The 17,753-nt window shown below is 39.9% G+C and overlaps 1 protein-coding gene across 3 annotated transcripts in view; it reads right to left on the reverse strand.

Moving 5' to 3' along the window:
• Positions 1 to 12,514: 12,514 nt before the first annotated feature.
• LOC127571133 (transferrin receptor protein 1-like) overlaps positions 12,515 to 17,753 on the reverse strand; it is a 42,959-nt gene continuing 37,720 nt past the window's right edge. For all 3 annotated transcript variants that reach the window (XM_052017218.1, XM_052017219.1, XM_052017220.1), the window contains one exon: positions 12,515 to 17,642. In XM_052017218.1, the coding sequence (XP_051873178.1) occupies positions 17,400 to 17,642 (243 nt within the window). In that variant the 3' untranslated portion in view covers positions 12,515 to 17,399. The remainder of the gene's footprint in view (positions 17,643 to 17,753) is intronic.

The following is a 17,753-nucleotide window of genomic DNA, read 5'->3' on the forward strand; positions in this document are numbered from 1 at the left end:
TCAAGGAATCAAGGGATATGGGGATAAGGCCGGAAATTGGGGTTAGAATAGTTTTTTTTCTCATGGAGCAGACTTCCACCCCCCCCCCCCCCAATTTCTCATTTCTTTATCTTTTTCCCCTTTTCTTTGAGCAGACCTGATGGGCCGAATGGCCTACTTCTGCTTCCTTGTCTTGTGATCTTGTGAGATAGCACCATTACACAAAAAGTGCTGGAGGAACTCAGCAGGTCCAACCACCAGGTTGGAGGCCATCAGGTTGGCCACAACATCAATTTCTCTAACTTCCAGTAACCCCACCCCTTCTTTTTCTTTGCCCCCCCCCACCCTTTGTCTTCACTTATTCCTGTGGCTCCCTTCCCCTGCCTTGATGACATGCCCATCTCCTCTCCTCCCTCCCCTCCTCCATCCTTTATTCCATGGTCTACTGCCCTCTCCTACCGGATTCCTTCTTTTTCAGCCCCTCGCCTCTTCTACCTATCACCTCTCGGCTTATACATCTTCCCCCCTCCCCCATCCACCTACCTTCCCCCTCTCACCTGGACTCGCCCTGTCACCTACCTGTGTGTGCTCCTCCCCTCCCCCACCTTCTTATTCTAGCTTCTGCCCTCTTCCTTTCCAGTCCTGATCAAGGGTCTCGACCTGAAACGTCGACTGTTTATTTCCCTCCATAGATGCTGCCTGACCTGCTGAGTTCCTCCAGCATTTGTGTATTGCTGCAGATTCCAGCATCTGCAGAATTTCTTGTGTCTCAGATAGCGCCATGGCAGGATTTGGACCTGTTCTTTTGTTGCTGGTCCAGTCCCACAACAATTAGGGCATTGTAGCTATTATATTCTTGCAAGAATGAGTAGGGATTTATATTGTTCTAGGTGTGCCTTTACTATTTATACTTATTATACCACACCGCCAGCAAGCGTGGTATATTCTGTGTAAAAATCACACATTGCAACTTTCAGCAGCACATCGAGAACAAACACAATGTGAAGCACAAATTTGAGTTAAAAACTATAATTTAGAAACAGACATCTTGGAATAAAACATAACATGGTGGCAGTAGTGTACTGACTAAAATACCATACCATTTGTTTCTTTCCAAAAAATCAGCACTAATCTATGGTGATTGCATGCATGGAATGTGTAAAAGATAGCTGCAGTAACTGTACAGTTCTAGTCCACAACGAACAGGGACGCTGACAATTTTGTGGAGTCATTCAGAAAATTTAAAGTGAAGTGTATCCAGCAGTGACATTCAGCAGTTTTCTGAAAGGCATGAATGACAAAGAACAGGTCGCCATGTTATTTTGTAAATAGGAGAGAAATGATTGGATCTTTTCGACAGCTGGAAAATAAGTGAGCCAAAGAAAAAAAAGTCCTGATAAGATCTTTGAACAATTCAGCAAACTCCTCAATCCAAAATCAAGTAATCAGACACACAAAAATGAGATTCAAAGCCCAAAGCAGGAACTGAGCTTTTAGTGATTTCCTTACAAGTCTTAAATAAATGCAAATTCAAGTAAATCAATGTAACATTAGTTGATCAACTCATTTGGCACACAACAAACCCAGATGTGCAGATTACCTTGATTCAAATATTAGAGAGCATTGGGAATGTCAAGTAGTCATGGGCATAGCTTTAAGGCAAGAGGGGGAAAGTTTAAAGGAGATGTCATAGAGTCATAGCGTAATACGGCATGGAAACAGGCCCTTCAGCCCAACATCCATGCCGATCAAGATGCCCATATAAACCGTTGCAAGGCAAGATTTTTTATAGGGAGGGTGGGAGGTACCTGGAATGTGCTGCCAGTGGAGGACATGGAAGCAGATAGCAATCTTTAAGAGGCATTTAGACAGGCATATGAACAGGCAGGGAATAGAAGGATATAGACCATGTGCAGTTTAATTGGCATCAAGGTTGGCCAATTTGATATCGTGGGCCAACCTTGTTCTATGTTCATAAGGATGAGTTCACTAAGAGCTATAGATACAGCCAGCACACAGAAAACAACAAGTAATCAGATGAAGATGTTGTCAATGACTCAAGCAGGCAACCTCCAGATCAATCTGCTGGAGGAAAGACAGCAGGTTGAGTAGCATCTGTTGGAGGAAAAGGAACTGTCAGCGTCTCGGGTCAAAACCCTGCAATCAGGTCCTGATTGACCCACTAAGTTCATCCAGCAGATTGTTTGTTTCTCCAGATTCTACCGTCTAGTCTCTTGTGTTTCAACCTCCAGATCAACCTGGGAAAGAAAGCAAGATTAATGCAGTTAGACCACAGCAACAAACGGGTGAAAATCAGACTGAAAGAAAGCTCTAGAGCACTTTGGACAACCATGAGTCTGCTAAAATAAAGTCCTATGAATCAAACTGCAGATTCTCGGGCAAGATCAACAACTGGGAGAAGATGTGCAAATCGAAAGTGAAAACATATAGAGGAAATGGTAAAGGAAAAGAAAAAGGACCAATGTAAAAGAAGCAAAATCAGAACATCCATACCATGGAAGGTGGCAGTGTTTGAGGTCACACCAGACACCAGAACCATATGTCTGCATAGAGTGGCTGTAAGTAAACAGTTTCCCAGGGAACTAAAATCTATAAACCCATCCAGATCACGAAAAAAATGGGAGAAAGAAACTCTCAATTGTCAACTGCACTGACACTGGAAATGGGAACACAAAGTATCATCAACATACACAGGTGACTCCAAAAGGTTCTTCCCTGGAACCAGAGAGAAGATGGGCATTTAAAGGAAAAATATCTTGAAAACAAAGCAATGTCATACCAATGCACGTAGAGGGGGTAAAATGCCACATCTGGAGTGACCTGGATCAGAGGGACACACAAAGGAAAAGAAGTTAAGCACATTCTATATCACAGAGAAACAAAGGACTGCAGATGCTGGAATCTACATGAAAAACACGATGATGTCCGGAGGAACTCAGCAGGCCGGGCAGCATCCATGGAGAGAAGCATGGTCCTGTCCCGAAACATTGACCGCCTGCTTTTTTCCGCTGATGCTGCCCGGCCTGCTGAGTTCCTCCAGCATCATAGTGTTCTATATCACATAGTTACTTTGCACTAAGAAACTCTAAAGAGATACGGTTGATCTCAGTAAACCACAAGATGGAGAAGACAGCAATGAGAATTAAATGCAGCATGTTGAATGGCCAATCCAAAAATGTCCCATTTATCCAAACCTCTGTTTTCTGTTGGTTAGCCGTCAATATAGTATCCCCAATTCACTGCACTCTTATTTTGTGCAATGACTTTTTACGTGACACTACAATGAACGCCTTGTGGAAATACAAGTCCTCTACATCTACTAATGTCCCGTTTGTCACATCCTTAAAGAACTATAGCCAATTTTTAAAACATTATTTCCCTGTCACAAATTCGGTAGACTCAGAAGAGGAAGATACCGCTTGATTACATTTCAGGGTCTGGAAATCAGCTCAAGCTTTCCCATCTCCTTATAGGAAATGGTTCACTTCAGGAGGCCAAACCTGCACAACCAAATATGGTCAGCAACATGCCCAGGACCAGGATTAAGGGCCTTCAAAGAGACTCTTCACGCTTGTGAACAGCTGCAAGGCCTTGTAAATAGGCTGATACAAACCTGGCATCAACTTGAACGTGGTTTAAGGCCAGCTATGTTCAAGATTACCAAGGGTCTACATGCAGCTCAGCCAGTTGAAGAATGCAGAACCAGGAGCTGGAGTGGTGATTAAAAGCCTCAGACTGGCTTGTTGCCAAACCTCCTTTGAGACCCTGCTACCTCTGGCACTCACTGGTTATAATCAAATGAGGCCTGAGGGCCAACCAGTCAAGGTTGTCAAGAGTCACTGTGCTCTGTGGGTGCTTGCATTCATATCCAGGGCATGGTCCATTTGGAGGTTAATGTGGAAGCACAACCATATGTCATTCCAAATGGTTCTTGTAAACCCATGCAGCCAAGAAAAAAAAGCGAAGGAAAGATGTCCCAATGCACATTATGGCCAATTAAGTACCTTTGAAAGGTAGAGAATACAGCAGTCTAATTACACGCTGAGAGGTCCCCCCCCTCCAAAAAATTAGTATGTTAATGAAAAGATAACAGTGATGTTGGTTGAGGATAATTGCTGGCCAGGATGTAACTGTGAACTCCCCTGCTATTCTTAGAAACTGCCACAGCTGATAATGAAGACAAGGCCTTGATTTAGTGTTCCATATGAAAGATGGCACCTTAGTGCAGCAGCTCTTCCACACTACATCAGCCAAGATTTGTGCTCATATTTCTCACAACTGTGTGATCAACAGGACACAGCTGACACCACCATAACCAGTCAATTGACAACAATAAATCCATCACTGTTGGCAGTTAAATTATACCCAGTTTGCCAAAATGAATTTTTGGTTGGCAAGAATGTAAGAACCTGATGTTGAATAAGTTTAACCACGAAATTGATTGTCAATAACTGCTATTTAAATGTAAAACTGCGGATGCTTGAATCTGAAACAAAAACAGAAAATGGTGCAAACACTCAGCAGATCAGGTGGACAGAAATACTGAATCAACATTTCAATCTGTATATGTATTTAATTTCTCCATTTTCTAATTTGAGTGTACTCGAAGCAAACTCTCTCACAGATGGATCAGTCAGCGGTGAAAAGGGTGAGCAGCTTCAGGTTCCTGGCATCAACATCTCAGAGGATCTATCTTGGGCCCAACACATTGATGCAACCACGAAGAAGGCACGCCAGCAGCTTTACTTTGTTAGGAGTTTCAGGAGATTTGGTATGTCACCAAAGACTCTATAGAAGTACAGTGGAGAGCATCCTGATTGGTTGCATCACCGCCTGGTGAGGACCCTCCAATGCACAGGATTGCAAGAGGCTGCAGAAGGTTATAGACTCAGCCAGCTCCATCGTGGACACAACCCTCCCCACCATTGAAGACGTCTTCAAGAGATGGTGTCTCAAAAAGGCGGCATCTATCATTAAGGACCCTCGCCATCTGGGACATGCCATCTTCTCATTACTACCATCAGGGAGGAGGTACAGGGGCCTGAAGATCCTGGTAAACACTCAACCTGAAGCCTGAAAACACTCAACGATTCAGGAACAGCTTCTTCCCTTCTGCCATCAGATTTCTGAATGAACCGTGAACCCATGAACACTACCTCATTGTTCCCTTTTTTTGCAATATTTATTTATTTTTGTAATTTATAGATATTTTGTCTTTGCACTGTACTCCTGGTGCAAAACAACAAATTTCACACCATATGTCAGTGATAATAAATCTGATTCTGAAATGCACTCCCATATTGGTTTTCAAGTGTAATTGTTTAACATTTTCCCCAAATATGTGATGCTTTAATACAGGCTTTCAATTCATCTTCTTCCGTACCTTGTGGAATTGCAGGGAGCATTTGACAAAAATCTCCAGCTATCACTAAAGTAACACCTCCCATTAATTTATTATTGTGTCTAAGATATTGCAACATGTGATCTAATGCTTCAATGGCTGCTTTGTTAGGCATCGTTCAATTATCCCAGATAATCACCTTACAATCTCTTAGATTTTTTTTCCTTTGCAGTTATCTCCACACCTGTCAAATTTAAAGTGAGTTTAAAAGCCAAATATACAATTTTGTCCCTGTCAGAAGTGTTGAAGCAATGCCTGATGATGCCATGGCGAGAGCAATTATGTTTTGTCTTTGAACTTTCGCCAAAAGTAGATCAATCAGGAAAGTTTTTCCTATTCCACCAGAAGCATCCAAATAATATGATACCTTGGTCACAGTGAGCAGCCTCTGATTGTGCACAAGACATTTCTTCGGTATTTCACTAAAATTGTAATATTTCACTCTCAGATATATTTGTCTAAATTGTAGCTAGTTTCCTGCAGAAACTCGGTGCACAAATTCTCAGTTTCTCTTTGTGGTTCAGGTAGACCAAAAGTACTTGGATCAGTTCACCCAAATACCTAGTACCTGAAAAATAGATCTGAACACAATCTCATCAACTTTCAATGGAGAAAATTAAAATTAGGTCCCCTTTGGGCTATGGAGGGGATTAAAAAAGTGCACATCCTTATGCTAAACCTAAATCACATGCAAAATTTTCAATTTCTAAGTTGTTTTCTTACTGAGCTATGCATGGGACAAAGAAACATTCTACTTTATTATTAATCCTTAGATGAAGCATAAATTACACTGAACAAGTGGAAGTTGGGAAGTTGCATCAACCTTTTCCATCAAGAGTCAATAGACAATCAAAAAAACTGCAGATGCTGGAAATCTAAAACAAAATCAGTAAATGCTGGAAATACTCAGCTGGTTAGGCCGCATCTGTGGGAAGATAAACAGTCAAAGTTTCAGGTCGACAAGAGTTACTAAGACATAATTCACTCATCATGATGTTTACATAAAGGGTAAATGCTAATACAATAGTAACGTGTAACTTATAGAACTCTCTGATTGCCCCGTTCGGAATAACTTATTCAACATTTTTGATAATTGAGATTAAAATTTTAATAAACGAATAGTAGAACCCCCTGAAATTCTTGTAAATAATTAATTTCTGTTGGATCTCAAAGTTCATCCTGCTGCTATAAATACACCTAAAATTCAATTGTGATATCAAAACTCAGCTTAATGAAAAACAAATCTTATGAATAAAGTAATACACCAGGAAATTCATACCATACCTTGTTGTACAGCCTTCTTCCACCATCTAGTGGTCAAACCCATGTACAGCAATGCACATTTTCTTGCACGCTGCAGTTTTGACCAGTGTCATCTTTGTGCTTTGATTGTGAGATTAACTGAAGGGTATGGAATGGAAGTAAATGCGCGGCATCAGTGTCTTTCAGTAAAACATAGATTGCAGACTGGGAGGGTGGGAAGTAGCATGCATAAGTTAGTCCCACTTGACAGAAAATTTAGTTGAATAAAGTCTTGGGGCTGAATGTTACAAGCAAATGTTGCAGTCCTGTGGCAATCCGTCAGCATTTACCCCATAAATTCAAGGAAATTCAGGCACGGCCTCAGTGTAAAAGCTGAACGCGTTCATGCTCAGATTCGTATCAAAAATAAAAAGCACTGTTGGATCATTTATTTCAACTGAAATTTTGCAACTGCAAAAGAGGTGCGATTTAAAAAGTTACTCTTTCTACTGTGCCCACAACTTGCATACATATATTATTGCACCAGAGTGAATTAATGGCTTTACTCAAAACTTGTAAAACAATATTCATAAAATTAGCTTTGCTAATTTAATTTTAATAGTTTTTGAATGCTCCTGAAGATGATGGACATTCAGAGGCATTCCATAACCTTGACAACATTGACAGATGCCAAAAGTAGGCTTGTTTTACTGAGGCAGCAAGAAGTATAGACAGAATCCATGGAGGAGAGGCTGGTTTCCATGATGTGCTGAGCTGTGTCCATAACTCTCTGCAGTTTCTTGCGGTCACGGCAGAAGCAGATGCCATATCAAGCCGTGATGCATCCAGATAGGATGCTTTCTATGAATCACCAATAAAAATTGGTGAGGGTCAAAAGGGACATGCCAAATTTCTTTAGCCTCCTGAGGAAGTGGAGGTGCTGGTGAGCTTTCTTGGCCGTGGCATCTATGTGGTTGGACTAGGATAGCCTATTAGTGATGTTCACTCCTAGGAACTTGAAGCTCTCAACCCTCTCGACCTCAGCACCATTGATGTAAACAGGAGCAGGTGCACCACAAGTCAATGACCAGCTTTTTCATTTTGTTGACATTGAAGGAAAGATTGTTGCCATGACACCATGTCACTAAGCTCTCTATCTCCTTCCTGTACTCCGACTCATCATTATTTGAGATACAGTCCACTAGGGTGGTATCATCTGCAAACTTGCAGATGGAGTTAGAGCAGAATCTGGCCACGCAGTCATTAGTGTGTAGGGAGTAGAGTATGGGCCTGAGGATGCAACCTTGTGGGATCTTAGGTACTGGGATAGTAGTGGTTTTCTTAAAGCAGATGGGAACCTCAGACTGAAGCAGGGAGAGGTTTCAAAATGTCTGCAAATAACCCCACCAGCTGATCTGCATAGGATCTAAGGACACGGGCAGGGACACCATCCGGGCCAGATGCTTTCCGCAGGTTCACTCTTTGGAAGACTGATCTTACGTCCTCAATGGTGACTATGGGTTCGGGTTCATTGGAGGCTGCTGGGGTGGGTGGTGACATATCAATCCCCTTCTGTTCAAAACGCGCATAGAATGCATTAAGTTCATCGGGAAGGGATGCGCTGTTGTTGGCAATGCTGCAGATGATGTGAGCTGACGTTTCGGATCGGAACCCTGTATCAGGACTGAGAGGGAAGAGGAAATATGCATCTTTTGGCTCCAGAGGTGCTGCTTGACTCGCTGAGTTCTTCTGGTGTTCTGCTTCTTGCTCCAGATTCCATCCTCTGCAGTCACTTTTGTCTCCAGAAGTAGGCATGTGGCTTTTTCATGGAAATGTTACCCGAACTGTTCTGTGTCTTGTTCTGGCCCAACCATGTGATCCATTTATATTAAGTGGGACCCTGGTATAGCACAGGGCCTCACTGATTGAGTCAATGCTACCTTAGCCAACGTTCAGATTTAAAGATCTGAATGAGGGAAATACAGGCCCATGGGAAACTGAAGTAGCAAATCTGGGTAGCGGGACCGACTGAGCAAATCCAGGCCACACATTCAGTCTTTACCCCAGGAGCACGTATTACATGTGAGTTGGTACTTTGTTGCAATACTGAGGGGCTGTGCATTGTTGAACGTTGTCATTTAGTTGAGACACAGATGGATCAATATAAAAGAGCCAATGCTGATATTTGAGAAGTTGGCAGGTTTTCTGACCATTCCTCCTTCACCATAAACATAGCAACCAGTCATTGGCCTGCACGCAAAATGCTACTGCCAATATAAATGCACTTCCTAGTTGCAAAGTAGCTTTAGGATATGAAAACGGTGTTACCTATTAGCTGAAGGCACTTCTGACAAATCAGACAGGAAAGAAAGAGATTGACGACGCCCACAAGTGTAATGTGTTTAGGGGAAGTGAGATGATCAGAACAGGCACGGGAAAAGAAATGTTTCTCACACTTGATTCAAGTCAAGGATGGTTGATTTCAAGTTGATTTCAGGCAGGGTTTCAAATGCATACTCACCCAATAGGCTATTTCATTACTGCATTGTTGAAAGATGTCCAGAAGTTTGATAATTAGCCTCAGTTGAATTCACATGTATGGAATGGTGTGACTGTTCTATGGAAGGTTGCCCCAATTAATATTTCATTCACTGATTGATTTTTAGAATCACACAGCATGGAAACAGGCCCTTAAGCCCACCGTGCCCCTGCCAGCCAACAAGCACCTAACTGTACTAATCCTACTTTCCAGCACTTGACCCAAAGCCTACGATGCCTTGGTGATTCAAGTGCTTATCTGGAAACTTCTTAAATGTTGTGAGAGTCCCTGCCTCTCCAGCCCTTCAGTGTGTTCCAGATTTCAACAAATTGCATCTCTGGTGAAAAGAAAAATCATGCTCAATTCCTCTCTGGATCTCCTACTCCTTGAGTTAAACCTATGCTCTATGCATCTCTGCTTAGTGGGAAATCTTCCCGTTATCTATGTCCATTATTATTGTGCATACTTCATTCAAGTCAGTCTCTCCTCAGAGTTGAAATGCATCACAGGTAACCTATGCACACTCTCCCTCGTTTAAACCAGAAATGTATGCAGTCTCCACTGTGGCCTAACTAATGTTTTATATAGTTGCTCCATAACTTCCCTTCTCTTATATTCCATACTCTTGCTATTGAATGCAAGTATCCTTTATACTTTCTTAACTATTAGTTTTCCTGGTCACTCTCTTGCCTTTAATATACCTACAAAATATTTTGGGATTTTCTTAATCTTGCCCTCCCCTCTTTGCTCTTCTAGGTGAACATATCGCTTCTGAAATTTCATTTTTTAAATGACTCCTACTGGTCACCTGTTGACCTACTTGCAAGAAGCTGCTACTGGTCAACTTTCACCAGGACCAGTCTTATCAAATTGAAATTGGCCTTCCCCCAAATCTTAAGTTCTAGTCCATCTATCCTTCTCCATAACTAGCTTCAAACTTGTTATGGTTGCTATCCCCAAATGCTCTCCTACTGACAATCCCACCATTTGCCTGGCAACGTTTCCAAAGATTAGTTCTTGGTACTGCCCCTTCAGTAATAGGACTATCCATGCTCTAGCTGAAAAAGCTGTCCTGTACACAAATTAAAAATTCTGTATCTATTGTGCCTTTCATGCTAAGGTTATCCCACTTAAAATTGGGGATGAGCACAATAAAAATTCTGTGAAATTTGTACAATGAGTGGAGAAAATTGTATTTGCTCAATAATAACCTGCAAAAATCAGGTGGACCAGACTCATGGCTGAAGTGTCTAGAGGGACAAATTGCAGCACTTCAAACAAGTGCGGATGCATTTGTAGATTTAAGTGCTGCATAATTTGAACAAGATTTTTTGGGTCTGTACTTCCTAATTGAAGTTTGGGACCCAATTTCGATAAGAGGGGGCTCTAATTCAGATAACTAGGATGTTTCAGAGAATCAGTTACACAGTGATTATGTAACCCATCCTCAACAGATGAGACAAATAGAGTTTAGATAAGACAGTGACAACTGCACAGTTAACTCAAGGATTGCAGCAAATCCAAATAGGCATTGCTTGAGTGTTACAATTATCTAGTTTGAAGCCAGAGATGATGAAAATAATCCTTCATACCAAGCTGCATTCACTTGGCTGAAACATTATAGTGAAAAGATGTTAAACTTGACAATATTTGTTCTGTTAGTGTCTAGATAAGCGTCAGCCAGTAAGTTGAAAGCCAGACAATGTACATCCGGTCTTCAGCAAACTGTCAACAGGGCAAACCAAGTCAAAGAACTTGTGAAGGCACAGACAGGTCTGCAGCAAGAGCAGTAAGTTGAAAGCCAGACAATGTACATCCGGTCTTCAGCAAACTGTCAACAGGGCAAACCAAGTCAAAGAACTTGTGAAGGCACAGACAGGTCTGCAGCAAGAATGCATTTAAATCTAAGAAACTCAACTGTAAAAGGTTACTATACTGTAAAGGCAATTTTGTGACAAAAGCACACTGCTTCATATCACAGTATGCCAGCAAGAACCAACAGGACTTTTGAATGAACTTTTAATAACAGGCTGTCAGATGAAAGTAGTACCAAAAGAAGTCATTCATACCAAGACACAAAGACAATGGATTTTGCTCCATTTCCTTGAGTTAATCAGGCCACACAATGCAGTGTGGATTCAATTGCTAAACGCCTTTGGAAATGTTAATGCAAGCATTGTTGCTGAAGTCAGATCCATTCACTAGTCTTTCAAAATGCTTATAAACTCAGAACTTTTCCCACTAAAACACTTTGCCATGATGACAGCAGCACAACTAGTAGAACTGCTGCCTCAACTCCACCAACACCATCCAGTCCCGACCTCCAGCTCAATCTTTGTGGAATTTGCACATTCTCCATAACTGTGGTTTTCTTCCACATCCTAAGGACGTGCTTGTTGGTAGGTTAATTGGCCAATGCAAGTTGCTCCTACTTAGGTGGGTGGCAGAATCGGTGGGGAGCTGATGAGAATGTGCGGAGAATAAAAATGGTATTACGGATGGTCAGCATGGACTCGATGGGCCAAAGGTTCCATTTCCGTTGCTGTATGAATCTTATGATGACATTTAAGACAATGAACTAATTCAGACTTCCAGATAAAGATTTAAGAAAAAATACGATACAGTTAAAGTGCGGGTTGCATCCATCAAATTATCACGGGATTGTTCAGGAAACTTGCACTGTGGAAAGGAATGATTGCCTATATAATCACAGGAACAGACTGGTCTAAGTAATCACAGCATATTAGGGATATATGCACATGTAAGGAAACAGCATATTAGTTTGTAGAGTACTTGTACTACAAACCATTGAGTTGTATCGTTCTGATGAAGCCATTCCTGATGGTCTCGGCCAGAAACGTTGACTGTTCATTTCCCTCCATAAATGCTGCTTGACCTGCTGAGTTCCTCCAGCATCTTGTGTGTTGTATTGTTCTGAACCTCGATCAATTTTACCCCACCCAGATAGATTCAGGATTTAATACAAGAGGTGTCAAGGGTCACCTATTTACAAGGGAAACTACAGCATCTTCTTCCTAATAAAAGGATTTCTCCCCCCTCCCCTTACGGCACCTTATCTTGTGCTCCATGTTAACTGTTGAGTAGTTTTAACCCAGAAGAGGGGTTGTAGCCTTAGAAAAACAACTAGGAGACTACTTAACTGATAAGTTTTTAAAAATACACCATCTAGTTAGCTTAGAAACATAGTGTGCTACAAAGAATGTTAACAAATTTAGAAGGCAGGGAGTAAGATTAAGTGGAACATGAACACCAACTGTACTTCATGGGTGAATTGACCAGTTTCTATACAGTAAATACAATGGAATCCAAAATAATACTTTTAAGATTTATTTGAAACATTCACAAAGCAGATAAATTTTAAATCTAGGCAATCTCTGGGAAAAGACAATGCAAGTGACTTTGCGTAAAATACAAGTGCCATGCATAAAAAGAGCAAGAGACAATTAAGTTTTCAGACTACAGTGCAATAAGAGCATAATTAAAGCCAGGCCTATCCAGTATCAGGTGGCTTGGTGGAAAAAGGCAATACAAACAAAATAGCCCACAGATTAATTAACATTACTAAGATCACTGGAAAATCATTTATCTGTGCTTTTGGATAAACATTACTGAAGCTAAAGAAATATCAAATTTATGAGTGGAGATTTTCTCTTTAGTCTTTTAAACGTACATCCTCAGGAATCATTTATTCAATGTTTTAGACTTGCTTGATAAATCAAAACATCCCCTTTCCTGTTCTAGGTACAGATTCAAATTAGGGAAAAAAAGAACAAATGAATATTTCAAATATTTTTCACGAAACACTGTTTGCTGGACTTAACAATCAGAGAACCTCCAACCCTATTTCAGAAATTCATTTATATAAAGAAATTTGAAAGATAACAGACACCCAAACTCCAATAATAAATGGATTTCAAATCTCAGTAAATGGGCAATCTCTAAACAATGATTAAAGTTTTATTGACATAAAACTTTTTTTGGCAGCTGAACAGACTGTTGTTATCCCAGAAGAATGGGAGAAACTGGACCAGATGTTATGTCCAACCATTATGTTGATAAAGTGCAATAGCGCCTCCAAGAGGTGTGTGTACATACTCTAGAAAGGCTATGTCACCATGTCCAGACTTCCATGTCATAGGAGGCTATTCAGTCTACATCTACACCAAACACACCAATGCTTGCCAAAGCACAAGTATTTAGGTACAGATTATCAGACCCAAATTTGTGGAATACCAAGTGTGTGCAGTGACACTGTGAGGGTTTAGGCATCTAAAACGCAGTTTCAGTGTGGATCAAAAAGGTAAGTTTTCTATTGCTTTATCGTCCAGGATTATTTATTAGGACACAGCTCACAGTGCGATATAGAAAAGAATGGGTTTCTAGAGACTGGTCAACATTCAAGCCACATTTGTAAACCATTTGGTCAATCAACTAAATGGTGGATCAACCTACTGCAGATCCCAATGAAAGGTCATCAACCCAAAATATCCATTTTTCTTGGAGATGTTGCCTGACCTGCCGAGCATTTCCCATTATTGAAGACAGACCTATACTATTCAAGTATTGAGTTACAGAGCCAACTATAGAAGGTTGACTTGGTTCAAAACTTTCAACACTGGAAGCAAATTGAACTATAATATCCCACTCACTCATCTTCAATAGTCACCTGACACAAGTTTGGGTTTGAATCCCAGTTATTCAGTGCGGAACTTCAAAAATGACTCTTCCAGTTGCTAGTGTTTTCACAACAAATAATGAATCAAATGAAGTAGCAGTCATTTATAAAGATTTCAATTATATTTTCTATTGCCCACTTACTGATCACTACATTTCTTTTCTCGCTTCCATTTATCCAAGTGAAAATTAGAAAGGGGGCTACATGTTTTAAAATATTCTCAAGGCACTGAGGACCCTGATACAAGCACACAAACCACAAGCTACAATACACATAAGCAAATAAAACATATTGCAATTGATCAAAAGCACACAATGGCCCCTACCACTATTCAAATAAAAGTTAAATTACGGGAATCTCATTTCCCTATAATTCTTATACACCTTAGTGAAACATATGGAAGACACTGCTTCCGATATACACCTTGGTAGGCAAAAACTACCTTATTTTATGACATTATGGAAGACACTGCTCCCGATAATGAGGTTTTAAAACTTGTAGAAATGTCATAGGCTTTCATTTCTTAGTAGCAGATGCTGCTTTCTGGTTGACGACAGTATAACCGTCATAATTATGGAAGGCACTGCTTCCGATAATTATCTTATTTTAAAAAAGATAAAACACACTATTTATAGTGAACTCTGTCACTGATAAATAAAATAAACATCTCAGTGCTGACTGGTGGAAATAAAATGACATTACAATTGGGTTCAGCGGTTACTTCAAGTGCCAGACATCTAGAACCTGTGTAATAAATGGCTGATGGTTACATGGCCACTTTACTGCCAATTTTATCATCTAAGATTTTCTCTCCCCTAACTGGGGATGTATCTTAGATGTATCATTTTGAAAAAGTTATAACTACAAGCACCGAGCCCCGTCACTTTGGTCAAAAGTCTACTTTGATAGACAGGCAACAGTGAAATACCCAAATAGGTGTTAAATGGATTAAGATAACTAGGCCAAGTTTGACATTTTTTTCCCCACACCAAAGTTCTGTGTTTTGAAGACATCAGCAAGCCCCATACAAAATTCAGACTCTCAAGAGGTAAACTAACTGTACCAATTAAAATGCATTTAAGCTCTTCAACAAATGTTGTACTTTGACAAATTATCCTTTATATCTAGTATCTTGCTACAGTAAATGACCCAAAGTATCCTCTAAAATTTGAGAATAGAATGTATTTTTGCATGGGACAGAAGTCTTAATCCATTTTACAACACCTTTCACAGCACATTTTAACAATTAACAATGGAAAAGAAGTGATGAACAAAGGTTTACCCATCATTTGGAAATTGTGATAAAAATAAGGACTGCTGGTGTACTGTAACTAATGTCAAACAATTTGTTAACAGCTTAAAATCAATGTAAACTTGACAAAATTTCTAAAACAAATTCTAGTCAGAAAACAAGTTCCATCAATTGTATTTTGAGTATAATTTTGAAGTCCAAGCTAATAAACAAGGAAATTGAGGTTCTGTTCTTGGCAATTCAAAATTCTTGGGCTAGATTAAACAATTCTCAATTGGGTCAGGAGATGCACAACTAAATCAGGTATGTAGCCCCTCACCTAAATATCCAATAGCTGCAAAAACTATTGAATCGTACCATAGTTACAGAATTAAAAGGCATATACATTTTTGGAGTGTAATATAAAAACTCTAGATTAGAAAAGCCAACTACAGAGGAGTTGGGGCGATCACTGCACGTGTTCTCGTTAAGAGTGACACGTTAATTGTGACAAACTCAAGATTCCAATCTTAACAATGATTGCTCCTCACATTTAATCCCAGAAGCAAAAAACAATTACCTCAACCCCTTCCCAATAAATGTTATTTTTCATTCACCCAAGCACTTCCAAGTGCAATATTATATACAATTACTGTTCAAATTTGATGTGTTTGACTCTTAACAATACAATATTAGAAATTAAATTTCCATCATCAGGATCTGGTGATGCATTTTTTCTTCACTCATTTCAGTCCTCCCAATCACTCAGTAACATTGCTAATCTCTTTATCAAGTTTCCCAGTTACTTTCACTACATAAACATCCGCACTGTATGAATAATCCAATTTATTAATTTTATCAATGAAGCAGTTAGAGAAAATACTCTCCAGTAGATTTTAAGTACTGTCCTAATAGATTGCATGTTTTTAAAGCTACATTACTCTTCTTTTTCCAAATTTCCAATGTCAGAAGCATCTTATCATTAATAGTAGTTTACATCCACCCCCCAATGCCACCAACTCTTAGCACTTATTCAATCTACCAATTCTCACTCCTTGCTTCATTTCCCCTCTAATCCTCCACTGCTGCAAACAAATCTGCACCCCTTAGGAAACATTATGGAAATTGCCTGATGCACAGCTAATGCATTTTCTGTACCACGGTAAATTAATCTGAAAAAGCCCGTATCAATTCTTGCAGCTTCTGTGCTCCAATGGTGAAAGAAGTTACATTCACTGGCTGGGTTCTTCTAGCATTTCTGTTTTAGTTTCAGATTCCAGCATCTGCAGTTTTTGTTTTTCATTAGCTTCAATGATATCCTGCATCGAATGACTCAATTTGCAATTAGCCTCGAGGAACAGTTTTATCACACTATAGTGCAACACTACAGAAGTAAATCCCTAGTTTGGCTGGTAATATGCCCTTATCTCAAATTGTTTTCACCACCTCCACCGTATCTCCAATCCAACCCATGCAATTTACATGCCTCAACTCATTTTTTGTCTTTTTTTTCCATCATGAATGGTTAACCATTCATTAAACTCCCCACAAACCATTCTATCAAGCATTGCCAATAATTTGCTTCAATTTTTAAGTATTCCTTTGCTCATCACTACACAATGGAAAATCAGCACCAAATCAGCCACTTAGAGGGATATACTGCAAAGCTACTTTTTCATTAGCCCAAGTAGTACTTGCTTCACTGGATTCCCAAGGTGCAGTTCTTGCAACACACCAATGTAAGTTGTAAATTTGCCAACACTAGCTGCTAGAAAGATCTGGTGAGAGACCATGTTCCAAGCATTCAGTCTATTGCCCTTGTAATTTATAAGTGTTGAGAAAGTGATGCAAGTACAAGGTCTGTTCACAATGCAAGCATCCCTCTAAAGGCTAATGTGAAAATGGCTTACAGCAGGTGTAAAGCAAGTGTGGGAGGTTACAAACAACAAAGCTGAGTTATTATTGCCTCTTCACTTGTACTGCAGAAAGTTTGCTCTTCAACTTTATACTTTTGCCTCTAATAAAAAATACCTTTTGCAGCTCCAATTTTGCATAACAAAATGTTTCTAATCAATGAAAATTAAATGAATTTGATGAGGGTCCTTAAACTAAAATGTTGGTAGTTCTTTTTCCATATTTACTACCTAATCTGCTGAGAGTATCCTGCATTTTGTTTCTAATCAATACTTATTTTATAAATTCCACAAGTATCAAAGGCAATAATGTCTCAGCATCTGAGTGAATGTTATGCCTACAGACAAACCATCATAAATGCCTTTGAAGTCACAGATCAGTAGTCATTGCTGCTTGTCCATACTTCTCCAGCAAGTGCATTAGCTGCTCCCTGGATTGTCCAGGTAGCATATGCCAAGTCGTTACGAGTCACATTGAAATCAACAAGGTCTGGCATCTTCTCCAGAAGCATCAGCTGATCCAGAATACCACTAAGAGTGTGGTGTCCTCTGCCATAAAGCAGGTGTCTATATGGGCAACTAGTTATAGACACATAAGGAGAAAGGAAGTGGTACTCCACCTGTTGGAGCAAGCAGAATAATTACTTTTCAAAAAAAAATGAAAACATGATTGGTTAAGTATACATCCACTTTTGTAAATGTTTTCAGCTCAACCAATTTGTCTCTAGAGC

This window comes from Pristis pectinata, chromosome 6, assembly GCF_009764475.1.
Source record: "Pristis pectinata isolate sPriPec2 chromosome 6, sPriPec2.1.pri, whole genome shotgun sequence".
Taxonomy (NCBI): Eukaryota; Metazoa; Chordata; class Chondrichthyes; order Rhinopristiformes; family Pristidae; genus Pristis; species Pristis pectinata.